Source organism: Sinohyriopsis cumingii, unplaced genomic scaffold, assembly GCF_028554795.1.
Source record: "Sinohyriopsis cumingii isolate HCF-2022 unplaced genomic scaffold, ASM2855479v2 utg000229l, whole genome shotgun sequence".
Lineage (NCBI taxonomy): Eukaryota > Metazoa > Mollusca > Bivalvia > Unionida > Unionidae > Sinohyriopsis > Sinohyriopsis cumingii.
In genome coordinates, this window is record NW_028315879.1 from 3,513,004 (window position 1) to 3,537,308 (window position 24,305).

Sequence of the window (24,305 nt, forward strand, 5' to 3'; positions counted from 1 at the left end):
ACAGGATTCGCCAAAGTTACATCGTTCGAATTCGCCACAGGATTACATAAAATATGTTATATTTGGTTTGGACGGCATTTATCAGAACAGAGATGGATTCCGATAGTATTATTGAGATATATGTTAGATTCTGCTATGTTAACGTCGTTAACGGTCAGCGAAGCAATTATTTCGTATCAGAAACAATTTGATGTCTGGCTACCAACCGAACACGATGACGCAAAAGATTTGGGTAGAAAAATTATTGGGAAATTCACTCAGGGTGGCGCTTATGATCATCAACGACGTAATTGTAGATTGATTATGGATGATTCTGAATTGGATTTCATAATTGCCGATACCGCACAGCGAGGTATATTTTGTACCAGAGAAGATGTTTACGTCGCTGATGGAACGAAATTAGGTACAGTTGTCAATTACCTCGAAGGAGAATCATCGCAGTATGTTCATCTAAGATCATCAATGTTAGCTTATGCGAGTATAAATCTCTTATCGATGATAAACAGATTTCCTGATGCCGCGGTCAGAGTAGCCACTGATTCGTTCTATATTGACAAAAAATACCTACCGGAATTAGAAAATCTAACAGGAGATGGATCATGGGGTACATGGCGAGTAAAGGATGAACATATCCTATGGTATTGTGAAGACGCTGACGTATCTGATGATGAAAAATATCACTCAGATAGCGTATCAGAAACATCAACAGCACCATCTGTTTATGATCCCGCTGCGAGACATAAAATGATATACATAAACGGACCGGGCGGATCAGGAAAAACAACCAGAATGATTGAATTATTCAAGAACTCCGATATGATTGTGTTGACACCAACACATCGATTAGCACGAGAGATGAAACAGCGAGGAGTACATTCATGCACGTATCATAGTTTCTTCAAGTATAATGGTGGTACGTGGAATCCATCCAGGATGGGAGAAAAATATATAAATAAAAAATTATATGGGATGAAATTTGTACAGTATTCGCTGGTACATTAAAAATGTTCTTGGAGTGGTTATCAACGAAAAATACTGCTGTGATTATGTGCGGAGATCACGGTCAACCTAATCCTATTGATGATGAATCTCCTCATGAATGGCTGAAAGATTTTGTTGATTATTACGAGGAGGTTGATACTGATTACAGATCTCTCGACGGCAGATTGAGTGAATTTAAGAAATTGATTCGATTAAAATCAAATAAAATTCAATGTAGCGTGATGAGGGAGGTAATTCAAGAAACATCAATGAAAGATTTCCTATCACGGTGGACACCAAGTGATTTGATAGTTGCAAGCAGAAAGATAGTCAGAGATATTCTTCAACAAAAACTATTCAAGATACATCAAGAAAAATTCCCTCTGATGCCCGTTCCGCTGTGTTACAGACCAATTGATACAAGATTACAAAATATCGACGTCGATATACCTGGTAAGGGTAAAAAAAAATCTTGTGTTAAATGATATTGTTGTTGTTGATATTAATTTCGTTAACGATATGCTAGATGCAGAAAAATCGCCGTGGACGCTAGGATATGCCATGACGATACATTCTTCACAGGGATTGACTATCTCTGATTGTCGTGTTTGGATTGTAGATGATAACGTAGAATGGTCCAATTTGGTGTATTTAGCTGTATCCAGAGTAAGAAAAATATCTCAATTGGGCAGAATCGTATTAGATAGATCGATTGTTAACGACGAAACGAACGAGTACGTGATTAAAAAAATTATTCGGTTACAAACAAACTGATAAGAAAAATAATCACGAATTTGATCTGAATGTAGATTTCATTTTATCACTGAAAGAAAAACAAAATAATCACTGTTCCGGCTGTAATTGTATCATGACATGGACGTATCAAAAGAAAGATTCAAGGCAATTCACCGTAGATAGAATAGATAATAATCTTGGACATAACAAAAAAATGTTACTTTGGCTTGTTTAGAATGTAACAGACGCGGTGTAGATTATTTGAGTGACTGAGGAGGTAATTGAGTATCAGCAGGAATTACTTGTAATTCTTCTCGTGTAAAACCACGTTGAGGAGCGAAAACATCGAGTTTGTAGATTGCTGGTCTACCTGATGATCTCGTTACAGATGCTATCTTGTGCGTCGTTACACTCCAAATAGGATCAGTTGATCTTTTTCTGCCTCCCTCAGCCTCGCCGTGCTTATATAAATACCTAACGATGACGTCGCCGAGGACCGGTCGAATTGAAAAATCTTTTCTGATGATCGGTATGAAATTTTTTGGTATAGCTATTGCTGGTTTCATTTTTATAGCTCTTGTTACATCGTTATTTATCGCTGAGATAACGCTCGGTAGCCAAATGACCCAATCGCTGGATCTTTTATCCTGAATAAATTCTCTAGCGTATTGATATCCAAATAATTTTTCAGCTAGTGTTTTGTTAAATCGCTCAGCAATAGTCTGATCGTTGTGAATATTTACCTTTCCGCGTCGTATTGCTACATTTTTCTTGTTCATCAACTGAGTGACAGCGCCGAGGAATTCTCGCCCAGGATCAACCTGAAGTAATCTTGGCCATGTTAATGGACCACGATGATATATTCTTTCAAACGCATTAGCTACTTCAGTTGCTGTTTTCGTTATTAACGGTTCAGCTTCTTTGTATCTGCTAGCGATATCTACAATGGTTAGTTCGTATTTGTATGTTTTATCGTTAACGGTGTCGTGTGGTAGAAACATTATATCAGCTTGATGAACCTCATTTGGAACGCTAACATCAAAGTGAGCGTATTCGATTCGTTTGGGCGGCGGTAGATATATTTGCCAGATAGCTTGTTTAGATAACTACGCAGCAACAACTGATGGTTTCACCTTAGCAGCTTTTGATAGTTTCTTGATCGCTGATTTACCTTTCCAAAATCCAGCAGGAGGATAATAAATTTCTTCCATATATTATCTACCAGCGCCAAAAGCTAATTTACCTTTCATCGCAGCCTTTATCACCCAACTGGCCAATCTCTCCTTGATGGTCTTGTTTTTTATTGAATCTATCGCATGAATTAATTTAATGTCAGCTATATGTCGCTGCTGTAAATCTTTGTTTTGATACTCAAGATCATGAATGTAACATGCACGATCGATTGCGTTTACAGGATCCTCACCAGGATTAGGTTGATCTTGATTATTTAGTCTGAGATCGAGTCGTGTTCCTGGTCCACAGTAGTTGTATCCGGGTAAGAGTTTTTCTCCTGGATATTTGGACCAAGGTAATCCTGGCAGCGATGACAATCCTGATGCGATATCACCTCCGTGTCTTTTTCTTTTTTTAATACTTTTTACTTCGCCCGATGAAGTAAATCTAAATTTCTTTGTGCCACATATTTCGCATTTACCAGTGACTGCCGATCTATTGTTTTTTGTAACGACCGTAGCTAGATCTATGGTTGGTGTTCGCGTTCTACACCGCACACAATATAAATTCATGGTATAATTATATCATGAATGTAATTGATTTTTCAGCTGCAAAAAAAAATCTGTCCCTGTGAAACATCATGCTGCTCTACCTAATTCGATCAGAATGATTATAATAGGACCATCAGGATCAGGGAAAACGCAGTTATTGTTGAATTTGATCATGAGATGGTTGAAGTGGGATAAATTTTATTTGGTTGCACCATCTGTGGATGATCAACGATACTATCAGGTATTGAAGGAATTTAATGAAAACGCAGCGTTGTTGAATAACGGTGAGAATATAATTGATTTCATCACTGATGTTGAAGAAGCACCATCAGTAGATGTTCTAGATGGTTCAATAAACAATCTTGTTGTTTACGATGATGTCATGCTAGATAAACAATCTAATCCTGCTAGAATATTTTCACGTGGAAGACATAAGAACACCGACGTCATTTATGTAACTCAGAGATATACACAAATTCCAAAGGTGATTAGAGACAATTGCAACATGTTGGCGATCTTCAACGGTGTGGATACATACACGTTAAGAAATATTCATCAGACTTGGTGTAGCGGCGATATGGATATAAATAAATTCAAAAATTTCTTTGGACGAGCTCAATCTACACCACATGGATTTGTCATTGTGAATTTATGTGATCCAAGAACCAGATATCGAATCGGTCTGGATAAAATCTTTTGACAGAATCATTTAAATACGACAGCAGCAGGGAGGGCGTCTCAGTATGGTCGGTCGTCAAAATGTACAAAAAAAATCATGAACATATTATTCTGCAGCTAGATCTTTGAACGAAATGTTTATTCTCGGATTGAGGATCAATAACGATGTAACTCTTTCAGGAAGCATCTATTCGGTAAATAGAATCCTTCTCCGGATTGGATTTCCCTGGAAGTGTTTTTGGTCCGTCGAAATCTTTGGTCTGTTCGCCCTTCCTGCTGCTGTACCACGATCAAAGCACATCTCCCCGCTGCTCTGTACCCTACATTGGCTATCCATTCGATCCAGAATCAAACACAAAATTTGTTCTCTGTGCTACGTTTCACTGTCGGACTCTAGTGCAGCAAACATATCAGACCTCACCAATGTGTGCACACCAGCAAGATACTTACTCTCCTCTTCTGACAATCGTATACTCATTATTCCCACTATGAAAACAAAGTCATATGGACAGCGTTCTTTTGCCTACCAGGGCCCAGCAACGTGGAATGAATTGCCCACTGAACTTAGACAAAAAGACACAGTGATCACATTCAAGAGGGCTCTCAAAACTCACTTATTTCGACTGCAAGAACAAACTTAAAGACCAAATAATGTTTCCTGCCTTAAATATTCTCAGCATGTTTTTTAAAAATGTTTTCTAATTTCATGGTGTTTGTTTTTGTAATCATATCATTATATGTTTTTTTTTTTTATCTTATAGGTGTTGTCTAATGTTGTAAAGGGCTTAGAGCTTCTAAAGTTTAGGCGCTATACAAAGTCCTCATTATTATTATTATTATTATTATTATTATTATTATTATTATTATATGTCAAAGAACATACTTGTATAAAAGTCTTATCTCTTGAAGGTCGTGAATGATTTGTATATTTATTTATCTTCGTAAAATGATATCACTCGTTAGTTCTAAATATGGATGAAAATTCATCGTTACAGTTAGCACCAGTTGTACAAATTTTCATAATTTTTTAAGAAATATTTTATGCAATGGATGTTTTCTCCTACCTTGATATTTTTTTCTTCTTCGTTTCGGCACTAGCCTCCGGTACCAAGTTTCTAAGCTCTGTTAGAACCGATGATTCGTCAATGAATGGCGGGGGATTCAAATAGTCTGGTTCGTTTGTTTGCAAATAGTTGAACAACAAGAAGAATTTAGAAGATAATAACGAATACGATTCTTTGTTATACGAAGTGAACGTTTATGGTATGCAGGTCCATGTAAGATATCAAGTGAACTGCTTTGATGGCTGTGCGTTTTGAGTAACGATGGTTTGGCTTCAACAACGTTATCAGTTTTCGATGAATTTCCACTATCCCGGCTGTTGGACAATTCGGCCCATCTTGGACCGAAAATAAGACAATTCGGCCTAGTTTAAAACACAATTCGGCCTAACTCGAAAGACAATTTGGCCCAACTATATAAAACAACTAACAATAGTTTTAACAAGTATTTATTTTTAAAAGGAAATACTCCGTAAGAAATACTCAATAATTTATAACTTTTATATGCGTAAGTTAACTAAGACAAACTGTTTTTTGACAATTCTTATATAATATGTTTTTACTGTATAGTTCAAAATCCTTGGTTTAGGTAACTTAATTATTTTTTTCATTTGGGATATAATTTGTATAATATATGAAATAAAGGGAGGTCACCTTTTACTTTCTAGTACTTATTTTGTTTTTCAAAATCAGAATGAATATCAATGATGTACATTAATTAGTTCCTACCTGTGAACGTGTGCACTGGTTTGAGAACACCGTTTCATTCTCAATTTAATTAGTTTGTAAAATAGAATAGGTTGAGAATAAAATTTGAAACATTTGTTGAATTAGATAAATGATTTTCGATGTTATAAAGGTTAGGGGCTTTTCGATATCTTTAGGAAAAGAGTCCCAAAGACAAAGCGTACATGGGAGAAAGGATGTCTGAAAAAGAAGTATAGTAGAGATTTGGGTATTATGCTTTGGGAGTTTCATAGACAATGAGATGCATCATATCTCCTGTGTAAGAAGGTCGATTTAGTTTGGCACTTGAGTATTTATAACTAAATACAATATGTATTATCTCTTCTTTTTCTTCTAACTTGTGCAAGAGTTTTATCAGCCAGTTTCTGTATAAAATGACTCTCAATTGCAATTAATCGATGCAGCTTACGATTTAATTTTTTTCTCCAATCTGTCCATATCTTCAGTAGAGCAATTGTTCCAGACTTGGGAAACATTATAAAATGTGACGTATGAAAAGTAAATATATATAATTTGACCAAAGCTTCCTGCAAAAAGAACTTTTAGTCAAGCACAATATGCATGTATGTATGTACGTATGTGTGTGTGTGTGTGTGTGTGTGTATGTATGTTTATGTATTTATGTATGTATATATGTATGCATGCATGCATGCATGTATGTATGTATGTATGTATGTATGTATGAAAATATGTATGTATGTATCTATGTATGTGTGTATGTATCTATGTATGTGCACTCAAGCTGGTGAGTTTTATGTATATGATGGCAACAGTCACATTCCACAGCTTGTTGACGAGTCGTCACCTCAGTACACTGAATACATGGGTAGTGCATTGTTGTAATATACAAGGTACAGACACACAGTATAACACTATAAATCTACAACACTATAAATAATAAATGTGCATTTTACTGGTTCTATATGTATATATAGGCCTACGCTAAACACAAATTACTCAAACAACGAATTCGAAGGAGAATCAATTAAAAGATGCAGTAACAATTACTATAGCCTCTTTGAAGTACATCCATGAAGCCTGGGTGAAACATATGCCATGGGCATCAAGGGTCCTTGATTTTCTGCTCTATTCTCTGATTAATAAAATAATAGATCATCTAACAAAACAAGTATTCATTAAAAGGTAAGATAGAAGTATCCCTCACAAAGTCGGGTTAGTGGTTTCAAGAGGTATGCCTGGCCTCTACTTTTGTCACTAATTTGTAACAATAGATCGTTTCTATTTTATAAAGCCATGTGCAATCGAGTGTGTCATATATAAAGCAGTGTTACATTCTGAAGCCTAAAATCAAATATATTTGTTATAATATTTGTTATAATATGTCATGTAGGGTGTCACTACTCTTAGAAAAATGTAAAGGTATTCTGTAGAATTTTATCTTTTAATTATTATGTTTTATAAATCAATATAGATAATTTGACTGTACGACTTAAACTGAGATTGTTGTTGTACAGTTGAATATATTTTTTAGCATGAAAATTTATGTATTTAAGTATTTTAAATAGAATTTGCAATATGTTAGTTTGTTTTTCTCTTTTATATATAAACGAAGTATGACCATTTTCTTTTAAAGAATATATAAATAGTTTAGTTTGTTAAAATTTGTTCAGTTTTTTACCCCTAAAACCTAATCTATTCTACAACCTATACAAATTGTCAAAAACATTTTGTCCTACTTAAGTTATATATATCTTACATAGTATCTACTTGCTGTTTGAAGAAAAAGAACTTGATACAACTATCGCAAATTTGGGCCAAATTGTCTTTTGAGTTGGGTCAAATTCTCTTTCAAGCTGGGATGAATTGTCTTAGTTTTGGCCCAAGCTGGGCCAAATTGTTTTTGGGACAAATTGTCTATAAGCCCACTATGCCATTGCTTGAATATGGGGGTTATTTTAAAAAAAAAAAAAAAATATAGTTACATCTTTAAATATTCTAACGTTCCCTGTCCATCTATTACCGGCATCGTACCCGTTCTTTTCAGCAAAAGAGTTTTCTTCATGGTTCTTAAAAATACTTTTTTTTACATTTGTTTGCTTTTCAAAAACATTGACTTTTAAATGCATTGATTAAAAAGTCTGACCAGAATCACAATTTTTGGGATTACCATATTTCGAATCAGGTCGTTCCGTACCCAATTCCCTGGTCGTTTTGTACCAAAGCAATGGTTGTTTCGTACATAGTACTACAATGTAAGACATAGGACATGTTGGTTTTGTTTAAGTGCCTGATGCCCAAAACATAAATATCAACATCAAAGTCTTACCTGTAGGACAATTTCATACCCAGTGCTGTGGTCATTTATTGCACACATTTAATACAAATATAACCACCAAGATTATAAACAAATATATTTTATACATATTTCAATCTGTTACGTATTCGATTTCAGTTATTGCCCTGGTGACAGATGTATGCCATATTACCTGGGGTACATTATAGATGTTTTATTGCTGGCAGAATCCAAGCATACATGAGTTTATTCAGTTATTTAAAACATGAAAAATGTGGCTTTAAAATACTGAAGTAAATATATGCAAAATGCGGTGCCAAGTTAAATTTACCCCCCCCCCTTCTCTGCGAGAGTATTTATGTGCATTATATTTAGGATGATAACAAAATAAAACTGATTATGCCAAGCAATGAAAATAAGTTTTCACTCACAAATTTCATTTATTTCAGATGAGAATTTGAGTTATGTCACTAATTTGTTAGCACAAGTATGTCAACAAAAAAATGGCTTGGTGGTCCAGATAGTAATCTATGGCCTACAGTTTGAGTATCAGGGAGTAACAGCTGACAAAAGTTGAAATTAATGCTAGTTTTGGTTATTGGAGATGACAAACTTAATTAAGCGACACTGTTTTATCTACTTACAGCCCGTTATTAAAAGCTAGCCGAATTTCTAGTTACATTGAGTGGCTAAACTTTGCAATTGTGGCTAGAGCATCTGCCTTGGATGCAGGGGGTCATGGGTTCGAGTTCCGGCAGAGTCATGCCAAAGACTTTAAAAGATGGTACTAACAGCTGCCTCGCTTGGCGCTCAGCATTAAGAGGTTAGTGTTAGGACTAGTTGGCCTGGTGTTAGGATAATGTGACTGGGTGGGACATCATGCTACATGTCTGCGGCATGATGCCCCAGTGCTAGACCACTAAAAACTGTCACGCTGCAGACATTGTAGCAATATGACTGAAAAATTGTTAAAGCTACATTAAAATTCCAAATCACACACACACACACACACAGGTCTTGCTAGGATTTTAGAACTAGGTGTCCAGGACTGTTGTGGTAAATGAAGGAATCCAACCAGCAGCAGCTTCAGTCCCCACCCAGAAAATGAAATGTGGAACTTGACAGAATAGAAGAACCAGTTGTTTTTGTTGAGTTTAATTTTCCAATTCTTTACAACACTGACATAAATTGTTTGTCCATAAGAGTGAGACTAAAGTTTGTCACTCCAAGGAAAGGTCTAATTCCAAAAATTAAGGCATCATTCACTTTCTTACACTTGGATATTGTCCCATCCGAACTATCAGCAACTTTAGCACTAAATCTGATTACAATCTTTGTCAATTTTCCATTTAACCCAAAATACTTATCCAAATTTGCAAATGGCATTTTGTCTAAGTCTCGATGTGTCTTGATTTTGAGGTCACATGCACTACTTATTTGGCTACACTCGAAAAGAACACAATAATGAAAAGTTATTCATTCGATGTACTGTTTTTATAATGACCACATGTACATCTCTGGTGTCTTTGTGCCTCTGAATTGAGACTTTGTAAATTTCAGCTCATTTCCCACTTAGCAGGTATTGAATGATATATGATGTATTTTTGTAATGGCAACATGCACATCTGGGGGTCTTTCGGCCACTGAATTGTCATTATAAATATCAGCACAGCTAAAATGATCCACTGATAAACATTTTCCCACTCAGCAGGACTAGCAAGTCTTTGAATTTACTGCCTAGTTATTGCATGCACATAGAAGATCTTAATGTCTATACAATGATTGCCCTGATTACTTCTTGTTGACTTGGAACGACTAAAAACATATTTTTAATGATGTTTTCTAAATCATGAGAAATTCGCTCCCATTTGGAACTGCCAGGTTTTCTACACACAATCAAGACTCCTGATTAACTAGGGAGAGTTGGCATGTCTGCTCAAATAGGCTTAATAGCTTTTTTATTAGACATACTTCCTAAAAAACATTACTTATATAGTAAATTTTAACTATAGTCAACTTTTAGTCTTTGACACTAGATTTATTTACTATCTTGTTAGGTAAAGGATCATATCAGAGCCTCAGACACATTGAGGCTTTGACATCATAGCTAGGTGTATCCATATCAGTTTCTGTGTAGAGATTTAAAGATTGAGAAGGAGGACATGTCTGGGAAAAAGATTTGTTACATACCCTTTTAATCACTGATCTCTGGTTGATATAGATGTTCAGTAAGTACTTCCATATCGGACACCTAACATTTCTGTATATGACACCCAGCTTGTAACTACTTTCAAAATTTGAAATAATAATAATCCATTGAGAAATATCCAAAATGATTTACATTATTCAAAAATACCAACACACATTTGTAATTTTAAGAAATACAGTCATGGTAGGTGAAAATGGCTAGTTTTGCTGCTGGGATCAAGAACGCCCACAGAATAACACATTTGTAAAACATTTACCCCATGTTTAATTTCCAAGAGACATTCCACAATGTAAATAAACTAAAATAACTAAGGTAGGTAAAACCCATTTCAGTTTCAGTTTCAGAAATATGGTCTGCAGAATTATTTTTTTTTTAGGAGGAAGTTTAAGTGAAGGAATTCCAATTTGTCTATTAAAATTACAGAGGAATCAGATTTGATCAGTAAATCTGAGGATAAGACTGACAGGCACTTGCAACGTAAAGGAGACATGTCACGGAGAGCTGCAGTTGTTTTGATTGTGATGTAAATTTAGAAGAATTAACAATGTGTTAAGACTTTTTCATTACTGGGTCACATAAAGTGAACTATATGTCTACATTTTAAATTCTTGCAATTCTTCTGAGTAGGAAATAGAAGTCAACAGAGCAGTATTGCAATATTGTTTAGAACTTGTTAATTATATCCAAAAATTGAAGATTAAAAATCTAGTTGCAATGTAAAAGAGACAGAATCTTTAATTTCTTAAAATTATAAGCTTAAAGTATTACTTTAAGTTAATTTGTTTTTCATTTTTTTTTGCATTAAATGAAACATAAAAATAGTTTGAATTTAATTTTAATTTTTTATTTAATTACTGTCAGTCTGTAAAATTTGCCCTTAAATTTGCTTGGATGCAGTGTTTATTCATTAAGTAGAATGTAAGAAAAGGGTTTCTTACTGGTATGAAACCTATGTTACATTTGAGAGGTAAGGATAAAATTGACTTGTCTGTGACTGGAGATAAAATTCATTCATATATCCCATAGAATATTTATAAAAATTAAAAATCTAATCACCATATATGCAATGCAGATTGACTGATATTTACGCCAAACCCAAGATATGCACATGGGAATGGGTTGTACATTTTCTTAAATAAAACACCAAATGCTTAAAATATATTTTCAAAATTATACATTGAAGATTCTGAAAGAATGTGTGAATAAAAATGGGATATGTAATAAATACAAAACCACATAATTGTTTCGTTCCAAGCTGGGCAAAAGAACTAATTCGATATGGTGTAGGAACATAGTCTCAGCCTGATGGCCTTGACATGCCTATGCTTGTTAAACTTTCTGCCTGCTCAAAACAAAATGTATATGTTGTTTTGTCTATGTATGGCAGCCCCAGTAGTTGTTCCATTTCATTTACTTTTGCTTTGGGGGCCCCGACTGGCTGAGTGGTCTAAAGTGCTTACTGTTATGGATCACTGCCATCTCACCTCTGCGTGAGTTCGAGTCTTGGGCTTGGTCACTGTGGGTACATGAGAAAGCTTGCCAGTAGCTTCTCGTGGGTCGGTGGTTCTTTCCGGGGTTTTCCCGGGTTCTTCTTCCACCATTTATACTGGTCGCCATGTATAGCCTATCATGTGCTGAAAAATGGCATTAAACCCTACAATAACAACAACTTTTGTTTTGCATGGTAACCCTTAGCTACTTGATAGAGCTAGTGCAGGGCTTCTGTTAATGCACATTGGTGCATCACTGGCACAATAAAATAAAAAAAGCATGCATTTAATCCCCATATGAAGAGTCCAGCAGTTTTTTATAAGTGCTAAAATAAATCACAATCAGATATAAATGATCCAGCTGTTTAGCAATGAACCAGTGTAAATGTTGCTGCGAAATCCCCGATGAAAAATACATTTGATAAGTGCTAAATATGGTATGTATGGGCATGTCTCGACCTTGTGGCAGCAAATTTAATACCCGTCCAGGCGCAATTACATATGTTGCATGCACACTGGTTAATTTTTTGGGAATCTCAGTTCTCAGTGCCTAATGGTACTAGCTTATGGAAAGAAGACTGCGGTTATTTTGGTGCAGAAAATAAATCTCTGAATTTACTTCACTTTTAGTATAATTATCATGCACCATAATATAAAACATATTGTAATTTTATCTGTGACATCTCTCCCCTTTAAACTCGCATTCCAGTGGAGTTGCTCTCAGAATGGGGGGAATCTTGCTATCATGTATCTACGTGAGTTTTGTATGAGGGAAGTTGCTTGGAAAAAAGTAAATCCACTATTTAGTACTCGTAGGAAAATCTCAATGTTAATACATCCCCTTTTGCAATCTCGTTTGAAGGAAATGGTACCCGTGATCGTTTTGGATACTAGTTCAAAGTAGTCTTTAATAAGATTGAAATTGTCAGTCACTTTATAGATTCAATAGATTGTACTCAAAACACACACATTTACAGACCGCTCCAGTGGCCTAGTGTTTATAGCGTCCACCTCGGATGTGGGAGGTAGTGGGTTTGATCCCTGGCCAAGTCATACCAAAGACTTACAAAAATGGTACTAACAGCTGCCTCACTTGGCGCTCAGCATTAAGAGGTTAGTGTTAGGACTGGTCGGCCTGGTGTCAGGATGATGTGACTGGGTGGGACATCATGCTACATGTCTGCGGCATGTTGTCCCAGTGCTAGACATCACTATAAACTGTCACGCTGCAAACATCGTAGCGATATGACTAGAAAATTGTTAAAGCTACATTAAGAATCTAAATCACACACACACACATTTACACATCATATATATGTGTGTGAGAAATAGATGAAGAAAATTCCACTATGACACAAAATATCATGCTAAGTCTTGATTCTCTGAGTCTCTTGTGCTGCAGAAGGAACTTGCATTAGGAACTTGAAAGTGGGACCTTTGAACATTTGGTAAAGACCCTATTAAATTCAAATGTGGTTTGCCTCGTGAACCCTTAAAATATCACACTATGGAAGCCCTGTAAGGCAGAGTGCTAATATTTGTACTAGGGAACATTGTGCAGAGTTGGCACTAGTCCTACAATATACTACAGTGTAAGACATCGACCCTGTGTTGTTGATGGACAGGGTTGGTCTGTGAGGTGGTTTGATATCTTGCTGCCTTAACAGTATCTGACTATGTCGCCAAGGAGAATATCTCATACAATACATTCCTGTAAACCTTATTATATATCACTGTAAAAATCATTACAGAATGTTTGGAACACTTGCATCTTATCATAATGGGATTTAGAAAAATAGTGCTTTTAAGGTTTTGTGTATGTGATTTATATTTTTAACATAGCTTTAACAATTTAATCATGTCGCCACAGTGTGACGGTTTATAATGATGTATTGCACTGGGGTATCATGCCGCAGACATGTAGCTTATGTCCCACCTAGTCACATTATCTTTGCATCAATCTTGGAATGTCCTTTGGAATAGGTCATTCCAATGGGCCAAAAAACAAGACACCCCCCACCCACAATATTAGCATTATTATGCACAAGGTGTCGCAACCAGAAGTAATAATACAGTGGCAACTGAACGAACACTGAACATGCAAAGTTTCATTTCTTTGTCAGAGGACAGTGATCTCCCATATAAATTGAATTAAATCATTATAAAATCAGCTTTTTTAAGTGTCTTTTGCAGATATATCTTCATTTTCAAGTGACTATCATATGGGTACTATTCCAATGGCAACATAATTTCTTTAGTGATATTCTCATGCTTGTAGATGAGAATGATTCTTGCTTGACTAGCCAACAGAAGTTAGTAGATCTATAGTGTTTCACTTTACCCTCATTTGTGCTTCAGAGACCCCCAATTTGTTTACTTTTATCCTGCCTTTGACTCTCAATCTTGCACCTTTAGGGGATACACTGAGATCTATGCATTTAGTTTTGAGAAAGAAAACAATGCTACAGAGACTAAGCGATTCCTGGAATCAGTCATGGACTGTCCTACAGAATTGGACATTCCAAAGCACACAAAAACACAAGAAAAAAAACCCAACCATTATCAGCATTATTTGTTGTTGTTGTTGTAGGGTTTAATGCCATTTTTCAGCACACAATAGGCTATACATGGTGGCCAGTATTAATGGTGGAGGAAGAACCCAGGAAAACCCCGGAAAGAACCATCAACCCACGAGAAGCTACTGGCAAGCTTTCTCACATACCCACATTGGCTGAATCTGAGACTCGAACCAGCGCAGACAGAGGTGAGATGGCAGTGATCCGTAACGGAGAGCGCTTTAGACCACTTGACCACTCGGGGCCCCTATCAGCATTATTATGCACGTGGTGTTGCAACCAGAAGTAATAGTACAGTGGCAACCCAAGGAACACTGAACATGCAGAGTTCAACATAATCACGTCAAGACAAAGAGCCATGGACATTTAAAACAAAAAATTAATGCAATTGATGAGGGCGATGGAGAAAGGTCTAGAATTTAAGGATCTATAACCAAACCTGCGGTGGAGAAATTTTTTAAAGTTTGCTTTAAGAAAAAGTGAATGTGGTATGGTTTGTTCTTTAACGGTGAAATGAAGAAAAATAATTGGAACATGGTCATTTGTTTTTTAATCCATGTCTTAGAAATTTTTTGATTTGAAGTGGAATTAAGCTAAGAGATTTGTTATAGTTGTATATCAACACAAATAATCACAACTGTCACAGTTATCAGCTGACTTAAATTTTGCTTGTTATAATACTATTTCACAGTGAAGGAGTGTTAGCAATCAATGACACGTAAAACAATAATATAGTTACTCATTAAGGGAGGAGCATTAGCAATCAATGACACGTAAAACAATAATATAGTTACTCATTAAGGGAGGATAATTAGCAATCAATGACATGGAAAACAATAATATAGTTACTCATTAAGGGAGGAGCATTAGCAATCAGTGACATGGAAAACAATAATATAGTTACTTATTAAGGGAGGAGAATTAGCAATCAATGACATGGAAAACAATAATATAGTTACTCATTAAGGGAGGAGCATTAGCAATCAATGACATGGAAAACAATAATATAGTTACTCATTAAGGGAGGAGAATTAGCAATCAGTGACATGGAAAACAATAATATAGTTACTCATTAAGGGAGGAGCATTAGCAATCAGTGACATGGAAAACAATAATATAGTTACTCATTAAGGGAGGAGAATTAGCAATCAATGACATGGAAAACAATAATATAGTTACTCATTAAGGGAGGAGCATTAGCAATCAATGACATGGAAAACAATAATATAGTTAGTCATTAAGGGAGGATCATTAGCAATCAATGACATGGAAAACAATAATATAGTTACTCATTAAGGGATGAGCATTAGCAATCAATGACATGGAAAACAATAATATAGTTACTCATTAAGGGAGGAGCATTAGCAATCAGTGACATGGAAAACAATAATATAGTTAGTCATTAAGGGAGGAGCATTAGCAATCAGTGACATGGAAAACAATAATATAGTTAGTCATTAAGGGAGGAGCATTAGCAATCAATGACGTGGAAAACAATAATATAGTTACTCATTAAGGGAGGAGCATTAGCAATCAATGACATGGAAAACAATAATATAGTTACTCATTAAGGGAGGAGAATTAGCAATCAATGACATGGAAAACAATAATATAGTTACTCATTAAGGGAGGAGCATTAGCAATCAATGACATGGAAAACAATAATATAGTTACTCATTAAGGGAGGAGCATTAGCAATCAGTGACATGGAAAACAATAATATAGTTAGTCATTAAGGGAGGATCATTAGCAATCAATGACATGGAAAACAATAATATAGTTACTCATTAAGGGAGGAGCATTAGCAATCAGTGACATGGAAAACAATAATATGCTCATTAAGGGAGGAGCATTAGCAATCAGTGACATGGAAAACAATAATATAGGTACTCATTAAGGGAGGAGCATAAATTTTGTCTGACAGACAGGACAGGTTAAATGTTTTGCTTGACCACTGTTCAACATAAAGTCGACAGATTTTATTTTTGTGTGCTACATTTCATTTTGTGCATTATTTTAAATCCCACCTTCTCTACAGAACAAGATCCTTGCTTGTGTCATGTTACAGGAATGAGAGTAGAAATTACTTAATTATTTAAATCTCCAGGTTTTACATGTTATGGAAACCTGCACAAAGCTCAAATTTCAATGTGAAAGACAATTTGATAATATCCTATCCTGACCTATTATTAAAAAAGCCTGGTTTTACTAAAGTAAGTTGCCACATAAAAAATGACCTCGGTTCTTTTGACTGACTAATCAAATTCCTCGACAAAAGTTACTAGAACTCTTGAGCAGCAACTTATTTGCATGTTTTATGCAAATGAACTGACTAAAAGTGTGTGAAGAAATGTAATAGGCACATTTAAACTAAGTTAAGTAGAACAATTTTGTATTCTGAAATCAGTCCAAAGCCGTAAGCATGTTACTCCTGTATATGTAGCATTCAGTCAATAATAACTATACCAGTTATGTTAGTTTGTGTTTTGAGACTTTCACTAAATCTTTACAAAACACAAATTAGTATTAAAAAAACCCACATCATTAAGTCCTTATCAAGACCTCATGTTATATCCTTTATAGTAGTATCCATGAATTATGCATTTTCAGTTTTAACCTTACTATGTAAACTTGTGTGGGTTTGAACCTGAGACCTCCCACATCCAAGACTGATGCCTTAACTAATTAGGCCACTTGAGTGGTCTTATGGAGAATGTTGTTGTTGTTGTTGTTGTTGTAGGAATTAATGCCATTTTTCAGCACAAGATAGGCTATACATGGTGGCCAGTATTAATGGTGGAGGAAGAACCCAGGAAAACTCCAGAAAGAACCACTGACCCACAAGAAGCTACTGGCAAGCTTTCTCACATACCCACATTGGCCAAATCTGAGATTCGAACCCACGCAGACAGAGGTGAGATGGCAGTGATCCGTAACGGAGAGCGCGTTAGACCACTCGGCCACTCGGGGCCCCATTATAGAGAATAAGTACCAGATTTTTTATAGAGAATAAATGATAGATTATTTCAAAAAGGTTATATGTGTTTAATATTCTTATGTGTTATATAGTAAGATTCAGTCTTGTTTCTTTAAAATTTGTAACATGCAAGTAAAGTTATATATATGGTTACATTATGTTAATTAATTGTAGATGTAATTTATGTCAGGTCAGCAGCCATGGACATGCAGGAGATACAAGAATTACAAGAGCAGCTAAGACAGGCAGAAGAGGACAGAACACAGGCAGCAGAAATTGGCAAAGCCCTGCTGGAGGAAAATGCCAGATTGCAGGAGCAGCTAGAAGAAAATACAAGGCAGATGATGAAACAGTTGGAGGTTTTTTAAAATTATATTTCTTTTGTTCCTAAGCATTCACAAGACACAGGTATGACTTTACTGACAGTGCATTGTTATCATTGTTAGTGTGGTCCATGGTGTCATTGTCATTAAGTATAATGCTTTCACATTCCCTAGGAACTGCACTTCCCAGTTTTTCGAAACTTGCATATAAATAACCACTTTAAAGAGCATATCACCATGTACGCATGGTGTACCAATCACTATATATATATGATGTACCAATTGCCATGTATGCATGGTATACCAATCACCATGTATGCATGGTGCACCAATTGCCATGTATGCATGGTGTACCAATCACTATATATATGATGTACCAATTGCCATGTATGCATGGTATACCAATCACCATGTATGCATGGTGCACCAATTGCCATGTATGCATGGTGTACCAGTCACCAACTCTTTTAGTATTTACATAAATATGATGAGGACGCTGTTTATGACTAATTGCTATGTATAAATGGTGTACCAGTCAACATGCATGCATTGTGTACCAATCACTATGTATGCATGGTGTACCAATCACCATGTATGCATGCTGTACCAATCGCCATGCATGCATACTGTACCAATCACCATGCATGCATACTGTACCAATCACCATGCATGCATACTGTACCAATAGCCATGCATGCATACTGTACCAATCACCATGCATGCATACTGTACCAATCGCCATGCATACATACTGTACCAATCGCCATGCATGCATACTGTCCCAATCACCATGCATGCATACTGTACCAATCACCATGCATGCATACTGTACCAATTGCCATGCATGCATACTGTACCAATCACCATGCATGCATACTGTACCAATCGCCATGCATGCATACTGTACCAATCGCCATGCATGCATACTGTACCAGTCACCAATTCTTCTAGTATTTACATAAACATGATGGGGACACTGTTTATGACCTGATTGGTGTGTGCTTATTATGATGAACTTTGACATAATGAACGAATCATTTAGTTCAATTTACAGTTTCGATATTATGTTTAATAATATTACCGTCATTTCAGAAAAACTGTTGCATGTACAGTCATAAAACACGATGTATATATTTTTAAGAAGCATTACTTCCAGCTGAAATATGCAGCTCACAGGAACTCAGTTTTTAAGCTTTGGTCTAGGTTATGGGGTTATACAGCAGTTTTTCATCTGGTATTCATTTTTTTTATTACAGCTTGGTGCAAGATTTTTTAGCTGTAATGACCATGTTTTAGTGATGAATACCCATAGTTGGAGCAAAAATTTAATTCCCAAGTAATTATTTATATTTTATAAATCAAACATCAATATCCTTGAAAAAGTTTGACTTTTTGGAAATTTCTGATCTAAAAGTAGCATTTCCCAGAAGTCAGAATTTCAAGTACAGTGATTTGATTGGTTCATATGTATTGAGACTGTCCATCATATTTTGGATTTGCAATCTTGGTGCCCGAATTGGCTCATGATCTAGTTGAGATTATTTTTTGACTGTACATGGTAGGGTGTCGACCTCATTTAGCGAATGTGCGACAATTTTAAATTTATCAACTTCTATTTTGATCAAGTATTTGAAAAGATCTCAGTATTTATTAGAAATGGGAAAATGGATTTTGAAATTAGGATATTTTTTGTAGCTCATGCATAAAGGATTGACTTCTTACTCTTGTGTTTGACGCAATTAATTCTATTTCATGTAGCATTAGTAATACAATCAAACCTGTCAATAGCAGCCATCCAAGGGAGAATATCCAAACATTTATATAATGGAACATAAAGTAAAACACAAAATAAGATATTTATAGCAAATAGACGAATGTATAAAATTTATTACATTCTGCTTATAATGAAACCTAGTGGATGCCCATGAAATTAGGTCTGTGAAAAGATGAGTTTCATTAGTGGATAGCTGGACTGCTCTAGTGGCCTAATGGTTAGAGTGTCTGCATTGGATGTGGGAGGTCATGGTTTTGAACCCTGGCCAAGTCATACCAAAGACATAAAAATGGTATTATCAGCTGCCTTGCTATAGATCAGCATTAAGAGGTTAGTGTTAGGATTTGTTAGCCTGGTGTCAGGATAATGTGACTGAGTGGGACGTGATGCCCCAGTGTTCCACATCACTACAAGCTGTCGCACTGCAGACATTGTTGTGATATGATTGAAATATTGTTAAAGCTATTTTAAAATCTAAATCACACAGAGACACACAGTGGATTCTTGGAACTGGATCAAATGCATCCACATCAGCAGATTACAGCTGAACAGATAATGTCATGATATTAATATGCATCCTCATCAGCAGATTACAGCTGAACAGATAATGTCATAATCTTAACATGCATCCTCAGCAACAGATTACAGCTGAACAGATAATGTCATAATCTTAACATGCATCCTCAGCAACAGATTACACCTGAACAGATAATGTCATAATCTTAACATGCATCCTCAGCAACAGATTACAGCTGAACAGGCAATGTCATAATCTTAACATGCATTCTCATCAGCAGATTACAGCTGAACAGACAAAGTCATGATAACATGCATCCTGTTTCAATATTCCATGTGAATTCTGTAACCCAACTATTTTTAAAACATTGCTTTTGTTTGCTAGTGTCATATTCCTTCTGAAAAGTTCTGTTTTTCTTAGCTGTATTTGGTTTTTGACCTCTGGTGGATTTGCAGCATCCAAATACACTTACATGTTCACTTAGGGAATTGGAAGTCGCATTAGTTATCAAATGTTCCATCGACACAAAGGAGGTTTTAATTGTATTTACATTTGTCTATTGATCTTCCATTAAGTGCCAGCTGTTTGTCTTCTCATCTCAACCAGATTCATGAGGGGTCATTGGAAACAATTCCAGTTATTTATTTTTCACTCGGTTTCTATTATTCCATTTAACATAATAAAATACACAATTTGTACATTAAATTTACTTGATATACCTAAGAATTAAGCTGGTCAGACAGACTGGCTACTTATCATTTGCCCCATCTACTGTGAAATTGGTTAGCATTGGACAGGTGGGCTGGCAGCAATTTTGCACTCTAGCTACTCCTGTGATGGTCATATCAGTATAGGGTTTTAACTAAATGACTTCTTATGATGTCTAGTTGGTCCTAAATAAAAATGGTGCTGACCTGACATCCAACATGGCTGCCATGGCAGACATCTTGAATGTTTTTTGGTTGGCTTCTGAACAGAAAGTTCAATTTATGTGGGGTTTTCACCAAACGATGTTCTTGTGATGTCTAGTTGGTCATAAATAAAAACATGACTACTTGGTTCCAGATGAAAAGAATGCTGATCTGACATACAAGATAATCTTTTTATTATTAAACCTCATGAATGGATGGTCATATTCACGTGTGATTTTCACCAAAAGACTTCTTATGATGTCTAATTGGTTGCAAATGAAAATAGTGCTGATCTGGGGGTCTAATCAGGCTGCACATTGGCTCGCTTGAAAATTTAGTTTATCACTACTTCGCTTGAGTTAACGGTCATATCAGCATGGGTTTTCACTGTAAGATTTCTTACAATACTTTGTTGATCTTAAATAGAAATGATATTGATCAACATCCAGTATTTAGCAATATTGAACATTTTGTTTTAGCTACACCTCTTAAAGGGAAAGTCATTTTGACATGGAGTTTTCATCAGAAGAGTTCTTATGGTTTCTATTTGGTCTTAAGTAAAAATGACTAATCCTCAATATTGTTATCTCTGCTCCTAAATGGATGGATATATCAACATGTGGTTTTCACCAATAGACACGTTATGATACATTATTAGTCCTGAATGAAAATGGTGCCAGTCATCCATCCAATATGGGTGTCATGAAAATCTCGTTACTGCACACCCTAAATGGATGGTCATTATGACATGAGGACAACTTCGAATAATGTCCATGTTGTCCTAAATGAAAACTGTGCTAATCTGACATCCAGTATGTCCACCACAGCAGCTAATTTGAAAGTCTTGAAGAATAATAGATTGGTTTCAACACTTGGCAATGATTTTGAATTTCCGGAAATTATTTCTGCCCAGCAGAACTTGTGGATTATGGTAAAGGTTTTACACAAGAAGTAAAATTAAAGTTTTTTAAAACAGTAGACAATAGAAACTTTTTTATTATACACTTTTTAAATTATATTTTCTGTACATAGGTAGCAATGGGTCATAGATAATAGAAATTTGCAAGTTGAAGTTTTCACCTCTTTCAAAGAAATGCAAGTAGCAAGAAAGGTTGAATTTTAGTCCTGATTTATTTATGTCATGTACTAAAAATGATTCTTGTTAACTTACAGGAGTTTGCTCAAGAAAAGTACTCCCTGAACAACAAACTGGAGAGTAAGAGTGCAATGGAAGTATACTACTTGGAGGAGATTGCATCACTGAAGGAACAAATTAAGAGTCGGCAGGATGCCTTGAAAGAGACCCAGGAGCATGGGAGAAGACAGATTGAAGATAAATTCAACAAAAAGGTCTGTGAAAGATGTAAAATTTCAGTTAAACTCAGCTGATTTTGTGTTGATTGTAAACAGTTATAGCCATGTACTGCGAAGTTACTTTTATTTGCCTGTATCAGTGTTGTTTGGTCCTTGTTTAAATAGGATTTTGCACCCTGTCCTCCCAAGATGGCACTCTGCTCTCAATGGAGTGAACACTGTCCTTACTGGAGGTTTCTCTGTGTTAAATCTCCAGAGGTCAAATACAATTTATATGGCACCATTCTACTTAATATACATTATGGGCATGAAATCAGCATCATTTACCTTTTTTTTACATACCTCAGTGAAAATATTTTAAATGCATCAGTGTAGTATTTAAAATGAAGACCTGTCAGCAGTCCTGATTTATCTGTGAACGTCTCAGACTCACATGGCAATTTTTTTTTTTTAAATACCAAAATAATGTATTTTTGCACATTCCATGTTCAGTGTGTAATTTTTGGCCAAATCTGATAGATAGGTATTCTTACATTTCTGGTATCAACAGCCATCATTGTGAAATTGATTTGAAATATGTTTGGTTTACATTGTGTTCAGTTTATTATAATAAATACATTTTTAAATAAAAAATGTAATTTTGGATAATGATCATATGTCTAAGAAAATGTTTAAATGTAAAGTCCACTATAGAAAGGAATACACTGGGGAATTTCCCTTTATCTGGTCCAGTTGGAAAGATGATGTTGATGATGTCATTTTCCACCTCAAAATCACCATGAGAAACCATGTCCGGAATTCAGTTTCATTCAGTTGTCAGGTCTGAAAATGCCATCTTTCATAAATAGGGCACACTCAGAGGAGTCTTCACTACACCTATAATAGCCTGATAGGCAACTTGCATTATGCCCAGTTGAGTGATCTGTATTTCCAATTGACACTTACATTCACCAAATAGGCAACTAGCTTGATGCCCAGTTGAGTGATCTGTATTTCCAATTGACACTTGCATTCACCAGATAGGCAACTAGCATGATGCCCAGTCGAGTGATCTGTATTTCCAATTGACACTTACATTCACCAGATAGGCAACTAGCATGATGCCCAGTTGAGTGATCTGTATTTCCAATTGACATTTGCATTCACCAGATAGGCAACTAGCATGATGCCCAGTTGAGTGATCAGTATTTTCAATTGACACTTACATTCACCAGATAGGCAACTAGCATGATGCCCAGTTGAGTGATCTGTATTTCCAATTGACACTTACATTCACCAGATAGGCAACTAGCATGATGCCCAGTTGAGCGATCTGTATTTCCAATTGACATTTACATTCACCAGATAGGCAACTAGCTTGATGCCCAGTTGAGTGATCTGTATTTCCAATTGACACTTACATTCACCAGGTAGGCAACTAGCATGATGCCCAGTTGAGTGATCAGTATTTCCAATTGACACTTACATTCACCAGATAGGCAACTAGCATGATGCCCAGTTGAGTGATCTGTATTCCTGACATTTACAATGACCTGAAAGGTAACTAGCACATTTTTTGTAGAGTAGTCCGTGTTTCTAATTAACATTTACAATGGCCTGAAAGGTAACTAGCACATTTTTTGTCGATTAGTCCGTATTTCTAATTGACGCATGCAATGACCTGAAAGGTAACTAGCACATTTTTTGTTGAGTGTTTTGTATTTCCAACTTACACTCTAAATGTCCTGGAGGTTAACTAGCACATTTTTTGTTGAGCGAGGCAGCTTTTAGTACCATTTGTAAAAGTCTTTGATATAACTTGGCTGCGGTTCAAACCTGCGACCTCCCGTATCCAAGGCAGATCCTCTAACCACTATGCCACTGGAGTGGTTCATTTTAGATAGTCATCATTACGTATATACTTTTACTATTGTATGCAATTTAGTCTCAATAGGAAAAGTATATATGCAATGATGAGTTTGGTCAAAGATTGATTTCTTCATATACAAAAGTCATACAGAGCTCTAGGACAGCAGAATATTTGCATGGTTTGTG

General features: G+C 35.7%; 1 protein-coding gene across 2 annotated transcripts in view; it reads left to right on the forward strand.

Annotated features, from left to right (window-relative positions):
• Positions 1-5,257: 5,257 nt before the first annotated feature.
• Positions 5,258-24,305, forward strand: part of LOC149774452 (protein Spindly-A-like) — a 48,422-nt gene continuing 29,374 nt past the window's right edge. The window contains exons 1-3 of one of the 2 annotated variants that reach the window (XM_089945176.1): positions 5,258-5,395; positions 17,623-17,791; positions 22,131-22,307. In XM_089945176.1, coding sequence (XP_089801302.1) covers positions 5,379-5,395; positions 17,623-17,791; positions 22,131-22,307 — 363 coding nt within the window. In that variant the 5' untranslated portion in view covers positions 5,258-5,378. The remainder of the gene's footprint in view (positions 5,396-17,622; positions 17,792-22,130; positions 22,308-24,305) is intronic. The other variant, XM_089945177.1, reaches the window with a different exon arrangement.